At 50.9% G+C, this 18,197-nt stretch overlaps 2 protein-coding genes, 1 long non-coding RNA gene and 1 other non-coding gene across 11 annotated transcripts in view; 3 read left to right on the top strand and 1 right to left on the bottom strand.

Moving 5' to 3' along the window:
* CHD4 (chromodomain helicase DNA binding protein 4) overlaps window positions 1-8,258 on the top strand; it is a 29,325-nt gene extending 21,067 nt beyond the window's left edge. For 4 of the 7 annotated variants that reach the window (XM_027541131.1, XM_027541128.1, XM_027541130.1 and 1 more), the window contains exons 28-40: window positions 49-137; window positions 238-371; window positions 698-842; window positions 955-1,120; window positions 1,379-1,476; window positions 1,580-1,709; window positions 1,997-2,068; window positions 2,564-2,701; window positions 2,939-3,047; window positions 3,162-3,294; window positions 6,629-6,827; window positions 7,538-7,701; window positions 7,885-8,258. In XM_027541131.1, the coding sequence (XP_027396932.1) occupies window positions 49-137; window positions 238-371; window positions 698-842; window positions 955-1,120; window positions 1,379-1,476; window positions 1,580-1,709; window positions 1,997-2,068; window positions 2,564-2,701; window positions 2,939-3,047; window positions 3,162-3,294; window positions 6,629-6,827; window positions 7,538-7,701; window positions 7,885-7,902 (1,595 nt within the window). In that variant the 3' untranslated portion in view covers window positions 7,903-8,258. The remainder of the gene's footprint in view (window positions 1-48; window positions 138-237; window positions 372-697; window positions 843-954; window positions 1,121-1,378; window positions 1,477-1,579; window positions 1,710-1,996; window positions 2,069-2,563; window positions 2,702-2,938; window positions 3,048-3,161; window positions 3,295-6,628; window positions 6,828-7,537; window positions 7,702-7,884) is intronic. The other 3 variants (XM_027541129.1, XM_027541126.1, XM_027541124.1) reach the window with 1 other exon arrangement.
* LOC113893858 lies at window positions 1,160-1,297 on the top strand. Its single transcript, XR_003511381.1, has one exon.
* Window positions 5,465-7,610, bottom strand: LOC113892359. Its single transcript, XR_003511035.1, has 2 exons — window positions 7,340-7,610; window positions 5,465-7,038 (listed from the first exon to the last, which is right to left on the bottom strand). It is a non-coding gene; the product is annotated as an uncharacterized LOC113892359 (long non-coding RNA).
* Window positions 8,259-8,511: 253 nt separating the features above from the next.
* On the top strand, window positions 8,512-18,192 carry NOP2 (NOP2 nucleolar protein). Of its 2 annotated transcripts, none has more exons than XM_027541132.1 (16): window positions 8,512-9,441; window positions 9,705-9,814; window positions 11,223-11,268; window positions 11,445-11,533; window positions 11,722-11,954; window positions 12,875-12,930; window positions 13,054-13,214; window positions 13,329-13,528; window positions 13,675-13,764; window positions 14,569-14,656; window positions 14,734-14,874; window positions 15,359-15,498; window positions 15,624-15,713; window positions 15,847-15,969; window positions 16,074-16,302; window positions 17,425-18,192. In XM_027541132.1, exons 2-16 carry the CDS (start codon window positions 9,709-9,711, stop codon window positions 18,093-18,095), a joined length of 2,463 nt encoding a protein of 820 aa, XP_027396933.1. In that variant the 5' UTR covers window positions 8,512-9,441; window positions 9,705-9,708; the 3' UTR covers window positions 18,096-18,192. The 2 variants fall into 2 exon arrangements, with proteins under 2 accessions (XP_027396933.1, XP_027396934.1); XM_027541133.1 differs by having other exon boundaries at window positions 9,347-9,441; window positions 9,671-9,814; window positions 17,425-18,186.
* The last annotated feature ends 5 nt before the right edge of the window (window positions 18,193-18,197 follow it).

The following is an 18,197-nucleotide window of genomic DNA, read 5'->3' as shown; positions in this document are numbered from 1 at the left end:
TCTAACATCCCGATCAGCGTCGCTCACACGTCCTTTTTCTTCTTGTAGCTCCCCGCAGGCCCAGTCGCAAGGGCCTGCGGAATGATAAAGATAAGCCATTGCCTCCTCTGTTGGCCCGTGTTGGTGGGAATATTGAAGTGAGTACCACTCGGTCCTAGGGCAGGGTGGGTGCGAGTGGCTGTCGGGTCTTGGGGGAGTTGGGTTGCCTCCCTCTCACCTGGCTCCTTCTGCCCCCAGGTTCTTGGTTTTAATGCTCGTCAGCGAAAAGCCTTTCTTAATGCAATTATGCGCTATGGGATGCCCCCTCAGGATGCTTTTACCACCCAGTGGCTCGTGCGGGATCTGCGAGGCAAATCTGAGAAGGAGTTCAAGTAAGTCGAGTGCTTGGTTGAGCACTGTAAAGCAAGGCCTCTGAGTCCGGGTTTTTCTGCACACTGGAGCCTGCTGTGCCAGGAGGCACTTCTGCTGAAGCTGGAAGTGCAGCTGCTAGGAGAAGGGCTCTCTGTTCCCTGCTTCCCCAGCAGAGGACCTGGGGCACAGCATGGGGTCTGGAGACCAGCTCTCAGCACCATGGCGGGCTTTACCTCACATGGAGCCACAGTCATTTCCAGCATGAGGCCTGACTGCCCTGCGGGTGGGAAGGAGTCTGGTCTGGGAGCTGGCTGCTCTTTAACCTGTTTCTGTTTCTTTACCACAGGGCTTATGTCTCGCTTTTTATGCGGCATTTATGTGAGCCGGGAGCAGATGGGGCCGAGACCTTTGCTGATGGCGTCCCCCGAGAAGGCCTGTCTCGCCAGCATGTCCTTACTCGGATTGGGGTTATGTCCTTGATTCGCAAGAAGGTGAGCCCTGAGCCTCCCTCGGTGATCCAGGGCTTATAGTGGGAGCTGGAGAGCCAGCAGGGAAGGAGCCTAGTTGGACTCGGGTCTTCAACCTCTTGTCCCATTGCTGCAGGTTCAGGAGTTTGAACATGTTAACGGGCGCTGGAGCATGCCTGAACTCGCAGAAGTAGAGGAAAATAAGAAAATGTCCCAGCCAGGGTCACCGTCCCCAAAGACTCCTACCCCCTCCACTCCTGGGGACACACAACCCAATACTCCAGCTCCTGCCCCGCCTGCCGGTGAGTGCTCCTGGGTGTTAGTCCTCTGTCCTCTTCTTTTTGTCCTGGCCTGTGGTTTTTCTGTTCCCCTGTGCTCAGTTCTCAGGGGACTCCGGCAGGACGCACAGCAAGCTCCCTCTCAGTTTAGGAGGGCCGTCCTGAGAATAGGGCTGGCTCTTAAAGGCACGAGAGGACAGTTTAAGATGAGACAGACTGAGAAGGCATGACCTTCTCTTTGATCTGGGACCTTCTTAATTAATGTCTATTGTTGGTCTGCAGAGGATGGGATAAAAGTAGAGGAAAATAACCTCAAAGAAGAAGAGAGTGCAGAGGCAGAGAAGGAGGTGAAGTCTGTACCCCCTGAGGCCGCCGTTGAGGTGAGAGGGTGACAGACGCCACACTGGAGGCCGTGGGATTGGCCCATTCTCCCTGTGGGAGGCTGGCCTGTCTGCTTCAACCTCTGTCTTCTCTCTTTTGAAGTGTACACAGCCCCCTGCCCCTGCCTCAGAGGAGGAGAAGGTCCCAGTGGAGCCTCCTGAGGGAGAGGAGAAAGTGGAAAAGGCAGAGGTCAAGGAGAGAACAGAGGAAGCGATGGAGACAGATCCGAAAGGTATGTCAATCTGCGTGCCCTGCAGACCCTGCGAACCAAAGGACTTCGACTTGCAGCCCAGCTGGAGGCAGTCCAGAGGAACTGACACACGGAAGACTCTTTCACCCCTGAGTTTAACTGTGGGCTTTTTGTCCCTCAGGACATCTTTTATGACTTTAATCATTAAGGTTTAGGTTTAGGACTATTTCAGATCTAACAGAGGTGGGGAGCACTCTTGTTTAGGTATCTAACAGAGGTGGGGAGCACTCTTGTTTAGGTATGTTCTCAGTGCCATCTATTCCCCCCAGGTAATGCTGATGTGGAGAAGGTGGAGGAGAAGGCAGCAGTTGATCTGACTCCCATCGTGGTGGAGGACAAAGGTGGGTGTTTGGAGAAGCCAACTGTACTGTAAAAGGACTCTATTGCTGAAAGGAAGAACTTTGTCTCCCAGACACCTCTCTGCCCACAGGCTCCCCATCCATACTGATAGAATCATTTTATCCCAAGCTAAAAGACTCCCCCTCTCCCCGCCTGTGATGGTCAGTGGGCTGGTGGCACCTTTTTGTGGGTTTAAGAAACAGTTACATGTGGGGACTTCCCTGATGGTCCAGTGGTTAAGACTGCTCTCCCAACGCAGGGGGCCCAGGTTCAATCCCTGGTCAGAGAACTAGAGCTCACATGCTGCAACTACGACACAGTGCAGCCAAATATATACATACATACATACATATATATATATATATATATAAAAAACACGTGGAGAAAGGGTGGAAGTAGATGGGTGGTCTCGTAGCACACGGTGCTGTATGTACCGGTAAGGGCCATGGTGCTGTCTTCTGTCTAGAGCTGACATTTCTCTTCTGTCTGTTCTGTAGAAGAGAAGAAAGAAGAAGAGGAGAAAAAAGAGGTGATGCTTCAGAATGGAGAGACCCCCAAGGACCTGAATGATGAGAAGCAGAAGAAAAATATTAAACAGCGTTTCATGTTCAACATTGCAGATGGTGGTTTTACGGGTATGAAAAAGGGGCCCACTGGAAAGATTCAAGGTGAAATTAGGGTTCTTGTCAGAAACCAAGGTACGGAGACTTTGGCTCTCCTAGAGGGAATGCCAGGCCTACAGCACACTCCTCTGGGGTCCCTGTTACAAAGCCAAAGGCACAGTAAGTTGGTACCGGGTCAGGAGTTAAGTAGCTGAATCCTCAGTGGTGTCTGCCTTTGTGTTTCTCCCCGTTCCCCATACCTCTCTTCAGAGCTGCACTCCCTGTGGCAGAATGAGGAGCGGGCAGCCACTGTCACCAAGAAGACTTACGAGATCTGGCACCGACGCCATGACTACTGGCTACTGGCTGGCATCATAAAGTATCCTTTGCCTGAGTCCGATCCAAGGTTCTGGTGGGATTTCTGCCGGTCTAACAGTTGGATGTTCTTACTTTCCCTTGTTTCATTTTTCCTGAGCGATTAATTTTCCAACAGCCATGGCTATGCCCGTTGGCAGGACATCCAGAATGATCCACGCTATGCCATCCTCAATGAACCTTTCAAGGGGGAAATGAACCGTGGCAATTTCTTAGAGATCAAGAATAAGTTTCTAGCCCGAAGGTTCAAGGTGAGCAGGAATGGGAGGAATACAGGCTTTATGGGATGGCCTTTAGAGTGCAGAAGGGACTGCAGGGGAAGTCTGGTCATTCAGCTATACTGTATGTTTTCCTGGGTACTTAACTGTGTATCCTGTGAATGGCTTTGCTCCCAAGTATCTTAGAGATCAAGACAGACAGACTTGAAAACTAAGCAGTTACTTAATGGCTGAAGATGACTGCCTGACAAATGACAGAGACCAGCACCATGGGTGTGCTAGGGGACCTCTGCAGGTTGGAGTGTTCAGGAAAGACACAAGTGTGATTGAATTGACTGTAAGGAGGCGGGGCTGTCAGTTCCTGAGTCTGTGCGGATGAGGGGTGGGGAGATTCAGAGACGTAGACCTCCATTTTTAGAAATGCTGGGGCTAATATGCCCAGGACTGAAGGGACACCTTTGTCAGGAATGCAGCAAATTGTACTGAGGGCACCTTGTGGAGACATCAAAATGAAGACAAGGCACATGAATCTCAAGCTAAGTATTATAATTGGGGAGGGAGGAATGCATACCAGTGAGCCTTCCAACATCATGTGCCAAGTAGCAGGTGGCACAGGGACAGGCCTGGTGCCTGTTCTCAAGCTTTCAGTTTAAAGTAGCAGCAAATGTGTGGTCAAGTGTGTTTCAGTCTAAGTGTTGCGATGGAGACTGCTAAATCCATAAAGAAGTTCTCCAGGGGGAAGGTGGGGAGCGCTCACAAATGCTTCACGGAGAAGATGGAAGTTTTTTTCCTACAATTTTTTATTTTTTTTAATGACCACTTTTAAAGTCTTACTGAATTTGTTACAATATTGCTTGTTTTATGTTTTGGTTGTTTGGCCAGGAAGCATGTGGGATCTTAGTTCCATAACCAGGAATATAACCTGCACCCCTTGCCTTGGGAAGCAAGAGTTGTAACCACTGGACTACCAAAGAAATCCCCTTGGAATGAATAGAGATTTGTTGGATAGATAGAAACAGGAGGCTTTATGATCAAAAGGGTTAGGTTGGGTATACAGGCTGTAGAGCTTTAGGTAGGGTGTTTGGAAACAGCAAATAGTCCAGGTCGGGTGTAGGAGACACTCATGGTGGTGGTAGGAGGTAGGCTGGAGAGAGAGGTAAGGCTGGAGGCCTGGCTTAACCTTACAGTTCATGGGTAGCTATTGAGGGTTTGTGAAGGGTTTTGACACAACCAAGGGAAACTGAAATAGAACATTTCATGAGATTACAGAACTACTCTATACTCATGAGGTAGTGAGGGCTCAACTCTTACACTGGCTGTGGAAAAGGATGAAATAAAGGAAATGAAACACTAGACAAATTTTTAGGATTTATTGATTTACTGTGGGGTCAGCAGGTTTTTTCTGTTAAGGGGCCAGAGTATTTCAGGCTCCTTTGTAAGACAAACTCTGTAGTAATACGCAAGCAGCTGTATGCGATAAACCAGAAAGTATGAATGTGTTCCAGTAAAAGTTTAATTTACTGATGCTAAAATATGAACTTCATATAATTTATATGAAGTGTTATAAACTATTACTTTGATTTTTTTCCAACCATTTAAAAGCCAAAAACCTATTCTTAGTTCTTGGGTCATCCACAAACGGGTAGTGGCCCAGATTCGGCCCACAGGCCATAGTTTGCTGACCCCTGACTTACTTGACTGGATTTGAGATACAAAGGAGTGAGACTCAACTGAGGTTTTGAGTCTGAGTTGCTGAGAAAGTTACATTATAATCGGCAGATGAGAGAACTGAGGAGAGCAAGCAGTCTGTAGAAAAGAGTTCCATTCTAGACAAGTCCTTTGGTGTTTTTGAGAAGTAAATACCCCAGCACCATCAACAAGTGGGATCAAAGTGATCAGCCATGCCCAAGTGGGAACAGAACAGTCGGTGCCTGAGGTACAGGTTTGAGAAGCACCACCCCATTTGCATAGAGGGGCTGGCTGATGCTAGGAGGTGAGAGAGAATGCTGATTCTGGAGAAAGCTTATAGTTTGGGGCAAGAGGGAGGAAGCTGGTGAAGGAGACAGGGTATATAAGTTGAAGGTAGATGTCTGGTCTGTTTGAGCATAAATTAGTAGACCTTGATGTAGGCAGGTCTTGTGGAAGAAACAACAGTCCATTATTCTCATACTCGCCTTTTTCCTGATCTCTAATGAATTCATTCTTTTTAAGAACCAGAGGATCATTGAGTAAAATAAGCCTCGTAACTCAAGTATCAACATTCTTTCCCTTGGAATGTGTTTCAAAGGACCTTTTACACAGCTCCAGCAGGCGACATGTCAAGTGTTTGTTGCAATATGAGTTTTGGTGGTGGGGTCTGGAGGCAACCAAAGATATTCGACACTGGGTGTGTGGGTAGGTAAAATGTGGATTCACATCACATCATTCAGCAGCAGGTAGAAGCAACAAAATACATTTCTATAACATAAATGGACCATTTAAAAAGATACGTAGTGGGGAAAGGAGGAAACAATTTTATAATGTTTATAGAAAAACATTCTGTAAATTAGAAAACACACATGAAACAATACTATCCTCAAGAAAACCCACAAAAAAGTAGGTATATTAAAAGGATTGCCTATTTGAGGAAGGAAAGGAATGGGAGTGAGATATGGAGGTGAAAGAAAAGAAACAACAGGAATAATTTTTTAAAGAGTAAAACAACTTAAGGGATAGGGTAGTTTATATCCAAAGGATGACTGTCATGCAACTGTTTAAAGTCATATTTTATTTATAGAGTTTTACCATGTAAGACTTGTCTTCCCTGGTAGCTTAGACAGTAAAGCGTCTGCCTGCAATGTGGGAGACTCAGGTTTGATCCCTGGGTTGGGAAGATCCTCTGGAGAAGGAAATGGCACCCCACTCCAGTACCCTTGCCTGGAATATCCCATGGACAGAGGAGCCTGGTAGGCTACAGTCCATGGGGTCACAAAGAGTCAGACACGACTGAGTGATTTCACTTAACTATGTAACTTTGAGTGAAAGCAATATAAATACGTATATAGAATCTAATTTTGTAAAAAACATATGTAATGAAAAACCTTTAACGTTATCTTTTGGAGGTGGAATTGTGATTTGAATTCTTTATACATTATGTTCTAAATTGAATATCATTTTTGTATAAGGGTGAATCAGTAAAGGGTGAAGAACTTTTAAAAACACAGACCTCCAAAGAGGGGTAAAAAAGGCCGTAGTATAATGTTGGACTGCCAGATGAGGGGGAGGGAGCATCCATCTGTGAGGTTCTTTACAGGTTCTGAGAGGCCCGTCAGAAGCAAGCGGAGTGAGCATCAGTCTGATTGCCGTCTCCTCTTTGTCTCTTGTCCAGCTCTTAGAACAAGCCCTGGTGATTGAGGAGCAGCTGCGTCGGGCAGCTTACCTCAACATGTCAGAGGACCCTTCTCACCCTTCCATGGCCCTAAACACCCGCTTTGCTGAGGTGGAGTGTCTGGCAGAGAGTCATCAGCACCTGTCCAAGGAGTCCATGGCAGGAAACAAGCCAGCTAACGCAGTCCTGCACAAAGGTAGCCAGTGGCTCCCCTGCCTCCTGCCAACCTGGCCTCTTCCTTCTCTGCCCCTCCCCAGTACACAGTTACTCCTCCAGCCTCAGCCTTTATCCAGCCCCTTTGTCTGGGAGCTTAGGGTATGCGCGGTATCCTCGCCTTCCTCCTCAGGCAGCTGACATCTTAAAGGCAATCAAGGACAGTAGTTCTTTGCCTCTTAACTTGAATATAGTTCCTGGAGGTGGAAACAAAGCAGAATAACATAGTTTCATCTGTGGTAGTTTAGAGGTAATTTCAGGTGATTTAATATCCTGTCAAGTTCTAGACCCCTTTCAACATTCAGTTTCTGATTAAAGTTAAGACACTGTGAGGGGGGTGGAGGGTGAAAGGACAGAAAGAAGGCTGGTATGTAGGAAGGGAGAGCTCCAAAAGAAGAGAGGAAAGATGAGAAAAGGAAACGGAATAACTATTCAAGAAGTGGAGGAAATAAGACAATAGGGATCAAGGAACAGGTGACTTTAAAATCATAGACTCACGGGCAGCTGGAACTGGAACATGAGGAATAAGAAATACGTGGTGGAGCCAGGTCAGGTGACTCAGTGACAAATGACAGTATTCCAGCACATCAGTTTCGGTAGCTGAGAAGTTCTAGGGGGAAGGGATGGTCCCCATATGGGAGGACAGACCTGGGTCTTGACCACCACGGCTCACCGCCTCTTTTTCTCCCCATGCAGTTCTGAAACAGCTAGAAGAACTGCTGAGTGACATGAAAGCCGATGTGACTCGACTCCCAGCCACTATTGCCCGAATCCCCCCAGTTGCTGTGAGGCTACAGATGTCAGAGCGTAATATTCTCAGTCGCCTGGCAAACCGGGCGCCTGAACCACCTCCACAGCAGGTATAGGACCATTTTCCTCTGGCCAGCTGTTGAACAGAGCCATTCCAGAAGTTGGAAACTTTGCTGTTTGTCCCTAGCTTTACAGGCTGGGCAGCGGGGTGGGCTTACCAGTGAGTTCTCTTGGGATCTGGTGGGTTGCTGTGGTCTTGGAACTCTGACTCCCTTGGCCTTGTCTTCCTATAGGTAGCCCAGCAGCAGTGAAGACCCAGATGGAAAATACCACCTCCACCGCTGAGCAGTGACCTTCCTCACTTTCCCTTGCCCAGATTCTCCCCTGGGCGCCCGAGAGACCCTCTCCTTCCTTCTGCCCCATCTTCTAAGTTGTAGAGGAACAGCCCCCCGAGCACTAGGGGAGGGGAGGGAGTGAGGGGCAGTGGTGCCCTTCCTGCTGGAGAGACTGCAGCAGTAGCGCCGGCGCCATCTGCAGGGAGCTGGCGGGCTGGCCTTCTGGGCCCTGGCTTCTCCCCACTGTAACACTGTCTGTTACAACACGAACTGTTGTGGGTTCCCGCCAGGCTTGAAGAAAATGATCTGAGTTTCTTCCTCCTTCCGTTTTATTTTGTTGGTTGATTTTGTGTTTTCTTTTCTCCTTTTTGGGGGGTATTCACAGTGGGCCGGGCCCCTGGGCGAGACACAGCTACCTCTGTTGGCATCTTTTTAATACCAGGAACCCAGCGGCTCCAGCCCCTGAGTGGCTAGAATGAAATAAAGTGGAAAAAAAAAAAAAAGGAAAAGAACCAAAAGCATAAAAAAAAAAGCAAAAAGCAGATTTCTTGATGAAAACTGAAAATAAAAGTTTCCTTGTATTTTAGTGCTCTGGTTCAGTGTGGGTGTAGGTGCAGGTGGGTGAGTGAGTGATGGGAGCCCTGGGACACCTGTAATTGGAGAATAGGGGTTTCCTTGCATCATCAGAGTCCACGGAAGAATCGACGCTCCTATCTGTGCATGTGTTCCGGGCAGGACGCCGTCCCCTGAGCGCACCCGCCGCCTCCCGCCTCCGCCCCGCCCCCCGCGGTTCACAACCTGATCCTTGGCTTCCCGGCTCTGCGAGCGTGCGGAAGCAGGCTTCTCCAAGCTGTAGAAATACGCATAAAATGAAAGGATCTTCCTCGCAGTGTTGTGAAGGTGGAACGAGGCTGGAACACTATTTTAACAGCCGAGCGCCACCTTGGTGTTTACTTGCAGGAAGGCTGAAGTCGGTTTTTCTGTTAACTTGCGTGGGTGAAATGCGGACACGAGATGCCTTCCTCCCGACCTCCAAGACGGGAACCTGGGCAGGGAGGACCCTTACCTGAGAGGCAGCGCGGGTCCTGCGGTCAAGGAAGAGGGTTCCCGCGTCACAGGCGTGGGGGCCGCCGATCTTGGGGCAACCTCAAGCGGAGGGCGCAGCTCTGGCGCTGGTGTTCGAGGGGAAGGGGCGGCTTCCGGGTGCAGTATTTCCAAATGAACTTTACGAGGCCAAAGGCCCACGCCGGGAGTGGAGGGCGGGGAAGTAGAAGACGCCTCGTGGGCACCGCCTTCTCCGCCTGCGGGGAGAGCGGAGCGGGGCGGTCCACTCCGGAATCCTGCCCGGCTTCGCGCCGGCCCGGCGAGCAAAAGTTCCGGCTTCCTCATCTGACCAGAAGGCCGGAAGAGGTGGGACCTTGGGGCGCGCAGTGCGGCTGCGCGAGACGTTTCCGTGGTGTGGCGTTTGATCTCCTGGCCGAGCCGCACGTGGATCTCCGTGCCTGTCTCTTCCAGGTGAGCCGAGGCTTCGGGCGGGTCTGAACTAAGTCAGGTGAGGGAGAGTGAGACGCTGACTTGAATTGGGACGTGTGGAGGGGCACCTGGGGCGTGGGACCCAGGGCCTGGGGCTCAGCGTGGAGTGGAGGTTTGGCTAGGCCTCGAGGGGCTAGGGGGCTGCTGAGTCGAGGTTCTGATGGAGCCAGTGCCCTTTCCTGATCGTCTGCGATCTGCCTTTCTCTTTCAGCACGTTTACCATCTCCCGTTTTTGTGTTCCCCAGGACCATGGGGCGCAAATTGGACCCTACGAAGAAGGAGAAGCGCGGGCCGGGCCGAAAGGCCCGGAAACAGAAAGGTGCAGAGACCGAACTCGCCAAATTCTTGCCTGCAGGTAAGGGTCAGGCGTGCTTCCCCTCCTGATACTCCCGCTTTTGCGTTATTCTTCCTTTATAGCTTAACTCCTTCGCTTTTTTGGTCTATGTGTTCATTTTCTGTTCAAACAGAACTTTGTAATGATTTACCAGAAGACTAGTATGAATGAAATACTCTTATTAGCATTTAGAACTTAGGGAAGATGCAGCAGGGACAAAAGAAGCTATGCAAGGACAGGTGTGATTCAACGTTGAGGGAGTTGCCAGGAAGGGGCAAGCCATAGACTTAAGAGAGCTTAAAAAGATTCTGTAAAGAAGTTGGGTTTTGGAAAAAATGGGTGGCACTGTAGCAAGTGGAGGTTGGGAAGGGGGCAGTCCAGTCACTGTGAACTGCGTTGTGGAGGGGATGGAGATGATAACCACAAATCTGGTTCCTGCATAATACTTGGTTGTCTACTGCATGGAAGACAGAGTGGGAGGGGAGAAGGGGCAGGTAGTTCATGTCCATCCTTGTATAAAAGATGTGATTAATTGAGGTGTTGGCAAGTGCTCCACACTGTGCTGAACTCTTGGAGCTCATATCACCACAGTGTCCTGTGAGAGAGGTGCTGCTTAGAAAGTGGATCTGAGAGTTTAACTTGCAGACAATTATCAATTGTCCATAATTGATAATTATCAAAGAGCTGGGATTTAAATGTTAAGTTATTTAGAGAATATATGAACAGCAGCAGTTGTGGAATCTGTGGTTGGTAACTGACTGTATTGTTGTTTAGTCGCCTCAGTCGTGTCTGACTCTTTTGGACTGCATCGACTGTAGCCCGCCAGGCTCCTTTGTCCATGGGATTTCCCAGGGAAGAATACTGGAGTGGGTTGCCATATCCTTTGCTAGGGGACCGAGCCAGGGATTGAACTTGTGTCTGTTGCATTGGCAGGTGGATTCTTTGCCACTGAGCCACCAGGGAAGCCCTGGTAACTGATTAGTTGAGAGTAAAAGAAAGAGCAGAAGAATCTGTGTTACCAGAATGGTGATGATACCATTGAAATCAGTCTGGAGGGAGGCCCAGTTTGGATTTGGTTGGTGAACAACCAGATGGAGATCGTCTCCTTGGCATCTGTTAGCCGGCTCCTGGGAGAGCATAATGGTGTGTGTGCTCTGTCACCCTTCGTCATGCTATGGACTGTAGCCTGCAAGGCACCTCTGTCCATGGGATTCTTCAGGGAAGAATACTGGAGTGGGTTGCCATTCCCTTCCCCATCCCAACTCAGGGATTGAACCTGAGTCTCCTGCATTGCCGACGGATTCTTTATGGTCTGAGCCACCAGGGAACCCCCAGAGCACAGTGGAGTGGGTTACTGTTTACTCCCTTTAACTAGATCCTAGTTGTTTCTCCTGTAACCTTCTATTTTGATTGTTTGTTTTTTAAACAGGTGGTGATGAAAATTCTAAAAGGCTGTCAAGTCGTGCTCGAAAGAGGTGAGTGTGTCCAGACCTACATTACATGGATTAAATCGGTCCTGCTCGTCTTTCAGCATGTGATCCCGTGTGATCAAGCTGATGGGAGGGCTGTTGGGGACTGTCACATTTCCCTACTCTGGGAGGTGGCAGAGCCTGGAGGTGTGTACCGTTTTCCACTTCTTACGTGTTTTTAGGGCAGCCAAGAGAAGGTTGGGCTCTGCTGAAGCCCCTGAGACGAATAAGTCCCCTGGGGCCAAACCGTTGCCTGGAAAGCTACCAAAAGGTTAGTGAAAATAAGAGCTGGGTGCTACGTTAGGAGTCCTCTGGGTCCTAGGGAAGTAGGGACTTGCTGAGCATTTCTGACATGAAAGGAACAGCCAGAGGATATTCTCGGGGGTAGAGAGGGCAGGTTCCATCAGTGTGTGGCTGCCACCGGTCTAGGATTCTGCAAACCCTTTGGGGTCTCTGCAGGAGCTGTCCAGACACCTGGTAAGAAGGAAGCCTTGTCCTTATTTAACATTGCTCGAGGCAAGAAGCGCCCAGCACCAACCCATAGCAGTGCAGAGGAGGAGGAAGACTCTGAAGGGGACGGTGTGGTGAACCAGGAGGACCTCTGGGGCTCCGAGGACAGTGATGCCGGTATGATAGATGACTATGGAGCTGGCTCCAACTCAGAGGATGAAGATGAGGATGACGGTGAAGAGGTGAGCTCCATCCCTCTGGATCTCCCAGAAGTGATCCTTGCCTTTTATTAGAGTCTTTCCAGATCACTTTGACTGTCTCTCAGTGATGAGGGTAAGCCTGAGTAGAGAAAAGGGACTTTGGTGTGCCATCACTGTTTCAGAGCACCGATTACCTCCTCTCGGCACATGTGCAAGTTTAGAAGAGCCATAGGGATAGAGTACTTTGAAACATGAGATTTTCCTTTTGATACAGCAATTCTACCTTAGGATCGTGATTCAGAATGTAGACAAAGGTTTACTTGTTAAAGTATAAGAAGTTATTACGTATTATACAGCTCATATATTTGTGTCATTAGAAAAGTTCAAGCAAAATCCAGTAAAGTGTCCACTTGTACCCCTTACCCACAACCCCCCTCCTCTCTACAGAGCTACCATTTTGAAGTTTCCAGGCACTGTCCATGTGGACCATAATGCCAAAACTCTGGAAGCTTCCAAAATGTCCAATTTACTTAAGTGAATTAAAGTTCATTCATATGTGAAATCAACATTTGGCCAATATGTCTGTGAAAATGCTTGTGTTCTAACTGTGAATGAGAAAGGCAAGAGGCAAACTTGAAAATGCATCGTGATTTTAACTGTGAAAAATGACGTAGAGTAAGTGTGGAGGGAAATACAGCGAAACGGGCACCCTCGGCAGTTTTTGTCCCCACCCCGTGTACATATGGTGTGGGAAGACCAATATAATAAACGCTTTGAATCCCTCGTTTTAATTTCAACAATGGTAAATATTGTGCCAAGCATACAGTCACTTTTGTAGGATCTGTATTTCTTTGTGGGAGCAACAGTTAGGTTTGTATTTAGGAAAGAAACAGGTGGGAAGTGTTCTGTGGGCTGCTGGATGGGCCGGCTTTGTACCTCCAGCGACTTGTCTCTCTTTTCAGTTGTTGCCCATTGAAAGGGCTGCTCGAAAGCAGAAGGCCCAGGAAGCGGTTGCTGGGTGAGTTGTGGAAACTCTTCTTCATGTGGAGTGTAGGCAGCAGCGGGGGAGGAGGAAAGCTCGAGGAGCGAGGAGGTGTTGGCTTTGATCTGTGAGCCACCCTGCTCCTGGACCTGTGTGCAGGGACCAGTGGAGCGAGGCAGAGACTGATGAAGAGGAGGAAGAGGAGCAGGTGTCTGCAGAGTCGGGCCCCAGAGAGGACGAGGAGTCTGAAGGGGGCCTGCAGATCAATGTGGACGAGGAGGAGCCTTTTCTGCTGCCCCCTGCTGGGGAGGTGGAGCAGGATATCCTTCCAGAGCAGGGTGTGGGGGGATGTGTTTGTGAGAAGGGGTTTCCAGGCCTGCCATCCCCCCTCCCCATTACAATCACACCGGGAAACAGTTCCTTAACGGGCCCACATACCCAGGCTCCAGACTTGCAGCGTGTTCACAAACGCATCCAGGATATAGTAGGTGTGCTGCGTGACTTCGGGACTCAGCGGGAGGAGGGTCGGTCTCGCTCGGAATACCTGCAGCGGCTTCGAAAGGACCTGGCCACTTACTACTCGTACGGCGACTTCCTGCTGGGCAAGCTCATGGACCTCTTCCCTCTGTCCGAGGTACCCACTCATTCGTCTCTGATGCTGTTCCTGCGTTTCCTTCCTGTTCCCCCGTGTAAGGAGGTAGCTGGCCTCCTGGCCCTCTGCTCTCCTGGTGGAGCCCCTTGGCCAGCCTGACCCCCTCCTCCCGCCATCCTCTGTCCCAGCTGGTGGAGTTCCTGGAAGCCAACGAGGTGCCTCGGCCCATCACCCTCAGAACCAACACCTTGAAGACCCGGCGCCGGGACCTTGCTCAGGTGAGGGGTGGGAGGCAGTGACTTCTGTGCACCCAGAGACTCCTGCATACCACCCTTAGCATTTACAGCCACAATCCAGGGGGCGAACTTTGACAGGCCTGGTGCCAAGCTGGGTCAACCTGCCGGCTCAGGGCCGAGGACCCCTGTGGAGTGGGAAGTTCGTCCCCTCAGCCTCTGCTCCCTGTGACTGGGCGGTGATGGAAGTGCTGCCTCACAGAAAGATGGGTGGAGTTGTCTGTCTCATCAGTCATGGGGAAGCTGGTGAGACTGTGATTCCTGCCTGCAGGAAAAGACAGGACACACAGGCCCAAGCAGTATTGGAAGCTCATCATTTCCAAGGGTTCCAGGTTAATAACCTGGGGTCTCAAGGTAGTGGTGTGGCCCTATGTGTGGCGTGTCTTCTGGTGCTAGGTAATCCGACAGCTATCTTTAAAGTTCTTTCACCAGTAATGTTCAACTGATGGCAAGGGGGCTGAGGCTCTTGGAAAATTCGGTTCTGCTTCCAGGAGATGAAATTTTCGAGCAGGAGCTGGCAGTCTGCTCCACGGGAATGGAGTTCAGACCTCGAGCAGCTGGCAGTCTGCTCCATGGGAATGGAGTTCAGACCTCCCCTGAGGCCCAGGAAGGGGAGACACAGGGAGAGATGGGAGAAACGAGTGTTTCTCCCATCTGTGCCGACTGCATCCTGACTGAGCTTTAGGGCTGTGGTGCCACAGGCCTCTGACATGGCCACGTCTTCACGTCTCCAGCCTCTCTCAGAGTTGACTTCAAGGTTCTAAAACCTTCATCCGTCTTAACCTCTAGGCACTCATCAATCGTGGAGTTAATCTGGACCCCCTGGGCAAGTGGTCCAAGACAGGACTTGTGGTGTATGACTCTTCGGTGCCCATTGGTGAGTGCGCCCCCGCCCCAGAGCCCTTCCACCCCTGCCCTCGTCCCAGCGCATCACCTGCAGGCTGTCCTCCACAGGGGCCACGCCTGAGTACCTGGCCGGGCACTATATGCTGCAGGGGGCCTCCAGCATGTTGCCTGTCATGGCCTTGGCACCCCAGGAACACGAGCGGATCCTGGACATGTGCTGTGCCCCTGGAGGAAAGACCAGCTACATAGGTAAGAGGAGGGGCCGGCAGGGCGAGGACCCATCCTTAGGAAGCAGGGGTGGGGTCAGTGACTCGAGGGCACTCAAGAAACAGCCCCAGGCGGCCCAGCTCTAGCCCCACGGTTGCCTTTTCCTGCCCATGTGACCTTGGGCAAGGCCCTGGTCCTCTGTAGAATGGTGAGGTGATGGTGCACGGGTTGGCCTTTATGTCTTGCTTGGATCTTGAGAGTTACATGTGTGTGCACAAGTAACCGTTACATACAGTTAGTTGTAACCATTTAATTAAGCTTGGAAGAATAACTGAGGCTGCTGAGTAACAATGGAAAAACCACCCTGGCAGGTTTGCTCATCACAGGGCCCAGCACAGACTGGGTGGACAGCGGGGAACATGGCTTTCTGGGGAAGGGCTGAGGCTTTGCCAGCAGGGGGAGGGGAAGCCCAGCAGGTGTGGAGGCAGAAAAGCTGCAGCTGAGCCCCATGCCCTTCTCCCTTCAGCCCAGCTCATGAAGAACACAGGGGTGATCCTCGCCAACGACGCCAATGCCGAGCGGCTCAAGAGCGTGGTGGGCAACCTGCACCGGCTGGGGGTCACCAATGCCATCATCAGCCACTACGACGGGCGCCAGTTCCCCAAGGTGGGGCTCCCACTGGGTGTCTCTCCTCCCCCACTTCTGACCTCAGGATGTTGAGACTTGCCCCTGGGAAGCTCATGGTATGGTTCCATTGCCCAAAATACCCTCTTCACCTCCCCTTTCCCCAGGTGGTGGGCGGCTTTGACCGAGTCCTGCTGGACGCTCCCTGCAGTGGCACCGGGGTCATCTCCAAGGACCCTGCCGTGAAGACGAACAAGGTGCAGAGGGTGGGGGACCAGCTGAGAAGCCTTGGGGGGGTAGCTGGGGGAGGGCGCGCCCCGGGCAGCAGCGCTCTCCTCCCAAAGCATCCTGCTGGGATTCCAGTGCCTGGATCTCTCTGTCTTGGGGCAGGACGAGAAGGACATCCTACGCTGTGCCCACCTGCAAAAGGAGCTGCTCCTGAGTGCTATCGACTCTGTCAACGCCACCTCCAAGACGGGGGGCTACCTTGTCTACTGCACCTGCTCCATCATGGTGAGGCCTGTTGGGGTGCGGGAGGGAGCTAGCCTGGGGCTGCCATGCCCTCAGCACCCCTTCAACTCCAGCTCTGCTTTCCTTCCGTCTCCCTCACACGTCAGGTGGAGGAGAACGAGTGGGTGGTGGACTATGCCCTGAAAAAGAGAAATGTGCGCCTGGTGCCCACCGGCCTGGACTTCGGCCAGGAGGGCTTCACCCGCTTCCGGGAAAGGCGCTTCCACCCCACGCTGCGCTCCACCCGCCGCTTCTACCCTCACACCCACAACATGGATGGCTTCTTTATTGCCAAGTTCAAGAAATTCTCCAATTCTATCCCCCAGTCCCAAACGGGTAAGCAGTTTGTTTTTTGCTCTCTTCGTCTCCACCTTTGCTCTCTCCCCCTCCAGAGGCCTTGGAGTGTGGCTGCAGGGAAGGGCGGGTCCTTGCCCCCCTAGCTTAGCCTTGAATGCTGGGGTGAGCGATCCTTTTCATTCCAGCTAGAATTGGTCCCAGGCCTGAACCCCAGTTGGGTATGTTAAAGGGTTCGCGTGGATCGAGCCCTTTCCTCAGTTGTGCCAGGTGGCTGCAGTTGTCAGCAGTGAATGCTCTCCAGCGGGGGTGTGGTTTCTTGGCCCAGGGCAGCCTTCCTGGTAACAGATCTCAGCCTCATCAGCACTGGGCTGGTGCAGGACTCCTCAGAACTGTCAGTTCTCTGCAATCTCAATAATTGCAGCTGGTTTTCTTGGCTGTCTTGGGGAGTTTGGGCTGGGCCATAAAGGCCAGAGTGGGGTTTTCTGAAACAAACCTGAGGGCTCTGCCTCCTGGGATGTCACCCTAGGCTTAGTTGGACGAGGGAGAGGCGGACGTCTTTGCACACCAACTTGGTGACTTTTCTCTATAAACAGTGCCTCTTAACATGAGTCACACTTGAATGTTAACACATTTCTTCAAGAAGTAGCAAAGTACCCTATATATATATATATTTTTTTTTTTTTTTGCTGTAACTTTAAAGATACATATTCAATATGTCAGTCTTCATTCATGAAGACTAGCTTGTTTTTAGTTACTCTGTGTGCCTTTTTATTTTTCTGTATCTCATCAAAAGCTGCATGGAAGAAAATGTCTTTTCTGATTAAAGGAGAAGCCCAGTGCTTCAAGTTTGTTCAGGATTCACCTCCTGCTGGCCCCCAAGGGGCACAGCTTCCTCTGCAAACCTTCTGGCCCATGGATGGGTAATGGTATCTTCTCTTTATTAAAGATTCGAATACGACTTGAGTAGAGGCTAGGTGAAACTAAGTAATCTGAATCTGGGTGATCTGCTCTTAGGTGCTGCCCCTGTTGTGTGGGACACTTGGCCAGGAGGTAGCACCCAGGAAGTCTCCTTACTTTAATATCTCTGCTTTTCCTGCTCCACTGATGATCATGACCCAGTGATGAGGCCTTATTTCTCAAACTGTTTAATTTAAACCGCAGGAAATTCTGCGACATCCACCCCCACAAACCCAGACTTGCCCAACGTGAATGGGCAGGTGACCCCCAAGTCTGAGAGTGGCAGCCCATCTACCAAGAAGGCTGGTCAGGCAAAGCAACGGCTGCAGAAACAGCAGCATCCCAAGAAGTCTTCCTTCCAGAAGCAGAATGGCATCTCCAAAGGGACGGACACAGAATTGTCTACTGTGTCTGCTGTCACAAAGGCCCAGGCGTCCTCCAAGCTCCAGGACAGTAGTCAGCCGCCCGAAACAGCAGCAGTGGTCAGGGAACCGAAGGAGGCTGGGAAGCTAAAGCAACATTCACCCAAACTGCAGTCCTTCAGGAAAGCTGCCTTCCGGAAGCAGCATGCTCCTCCCAAGGCCATGGACACAGACTTGCCCGCAGCACCATCCCTCTCCAAGACCCAGGCCACACCCAAGCCTGAGGACCGTGACCAGCCCTTTGGAAACACCACAGGGGCTGAGAAGGTTAAGCAGCAGGTGGCAGAGCAACCTTTCAAGAAAGCTGCCTTCCAGAAACAGAATGGTACCCCCAAGGGACCTAAGACTCCCACCATGTCCTCCCGCAGTTCCAGCCAGCCCCCGCCAGCAAAGAGGAGAAAATCTCAGTCCAGAGGCGGCCGCCAGCCTGCGCTGACTTCAGTGGATGGTTGAACTAGACTGCCATTGTTACAGGGTTGGAACTCTTTCCTCTGTGAGGATGGCTTCCCAACCATGGATGTGAAATTTAATACATGTTTTACAATCTCTGGCCAC

The sequence above is a fragment of the Bos indicus x Bos taurus genome, chromosome 5 (genome assembly GCF_003369695.1).
Source record: "Bos indicus x Bos taurus breed Angus x Brahman F1 hybrid chromosome 5, Bos_hybrid_MaternalHap_v2.0, whole genome shotgun sequence".
In the NCBI taxonomy this organism is placed as follows: Eukaryota; Metazoa; Chordata; class Mammalia; order Artiodactyla; family Bovidae; genus Bos; species Bos indicus x Bos taurus.
Note: the sequence above shows the minus strand (reverse complement) of the source record. Positions and strands in the feature narration are given on the sequence as shown.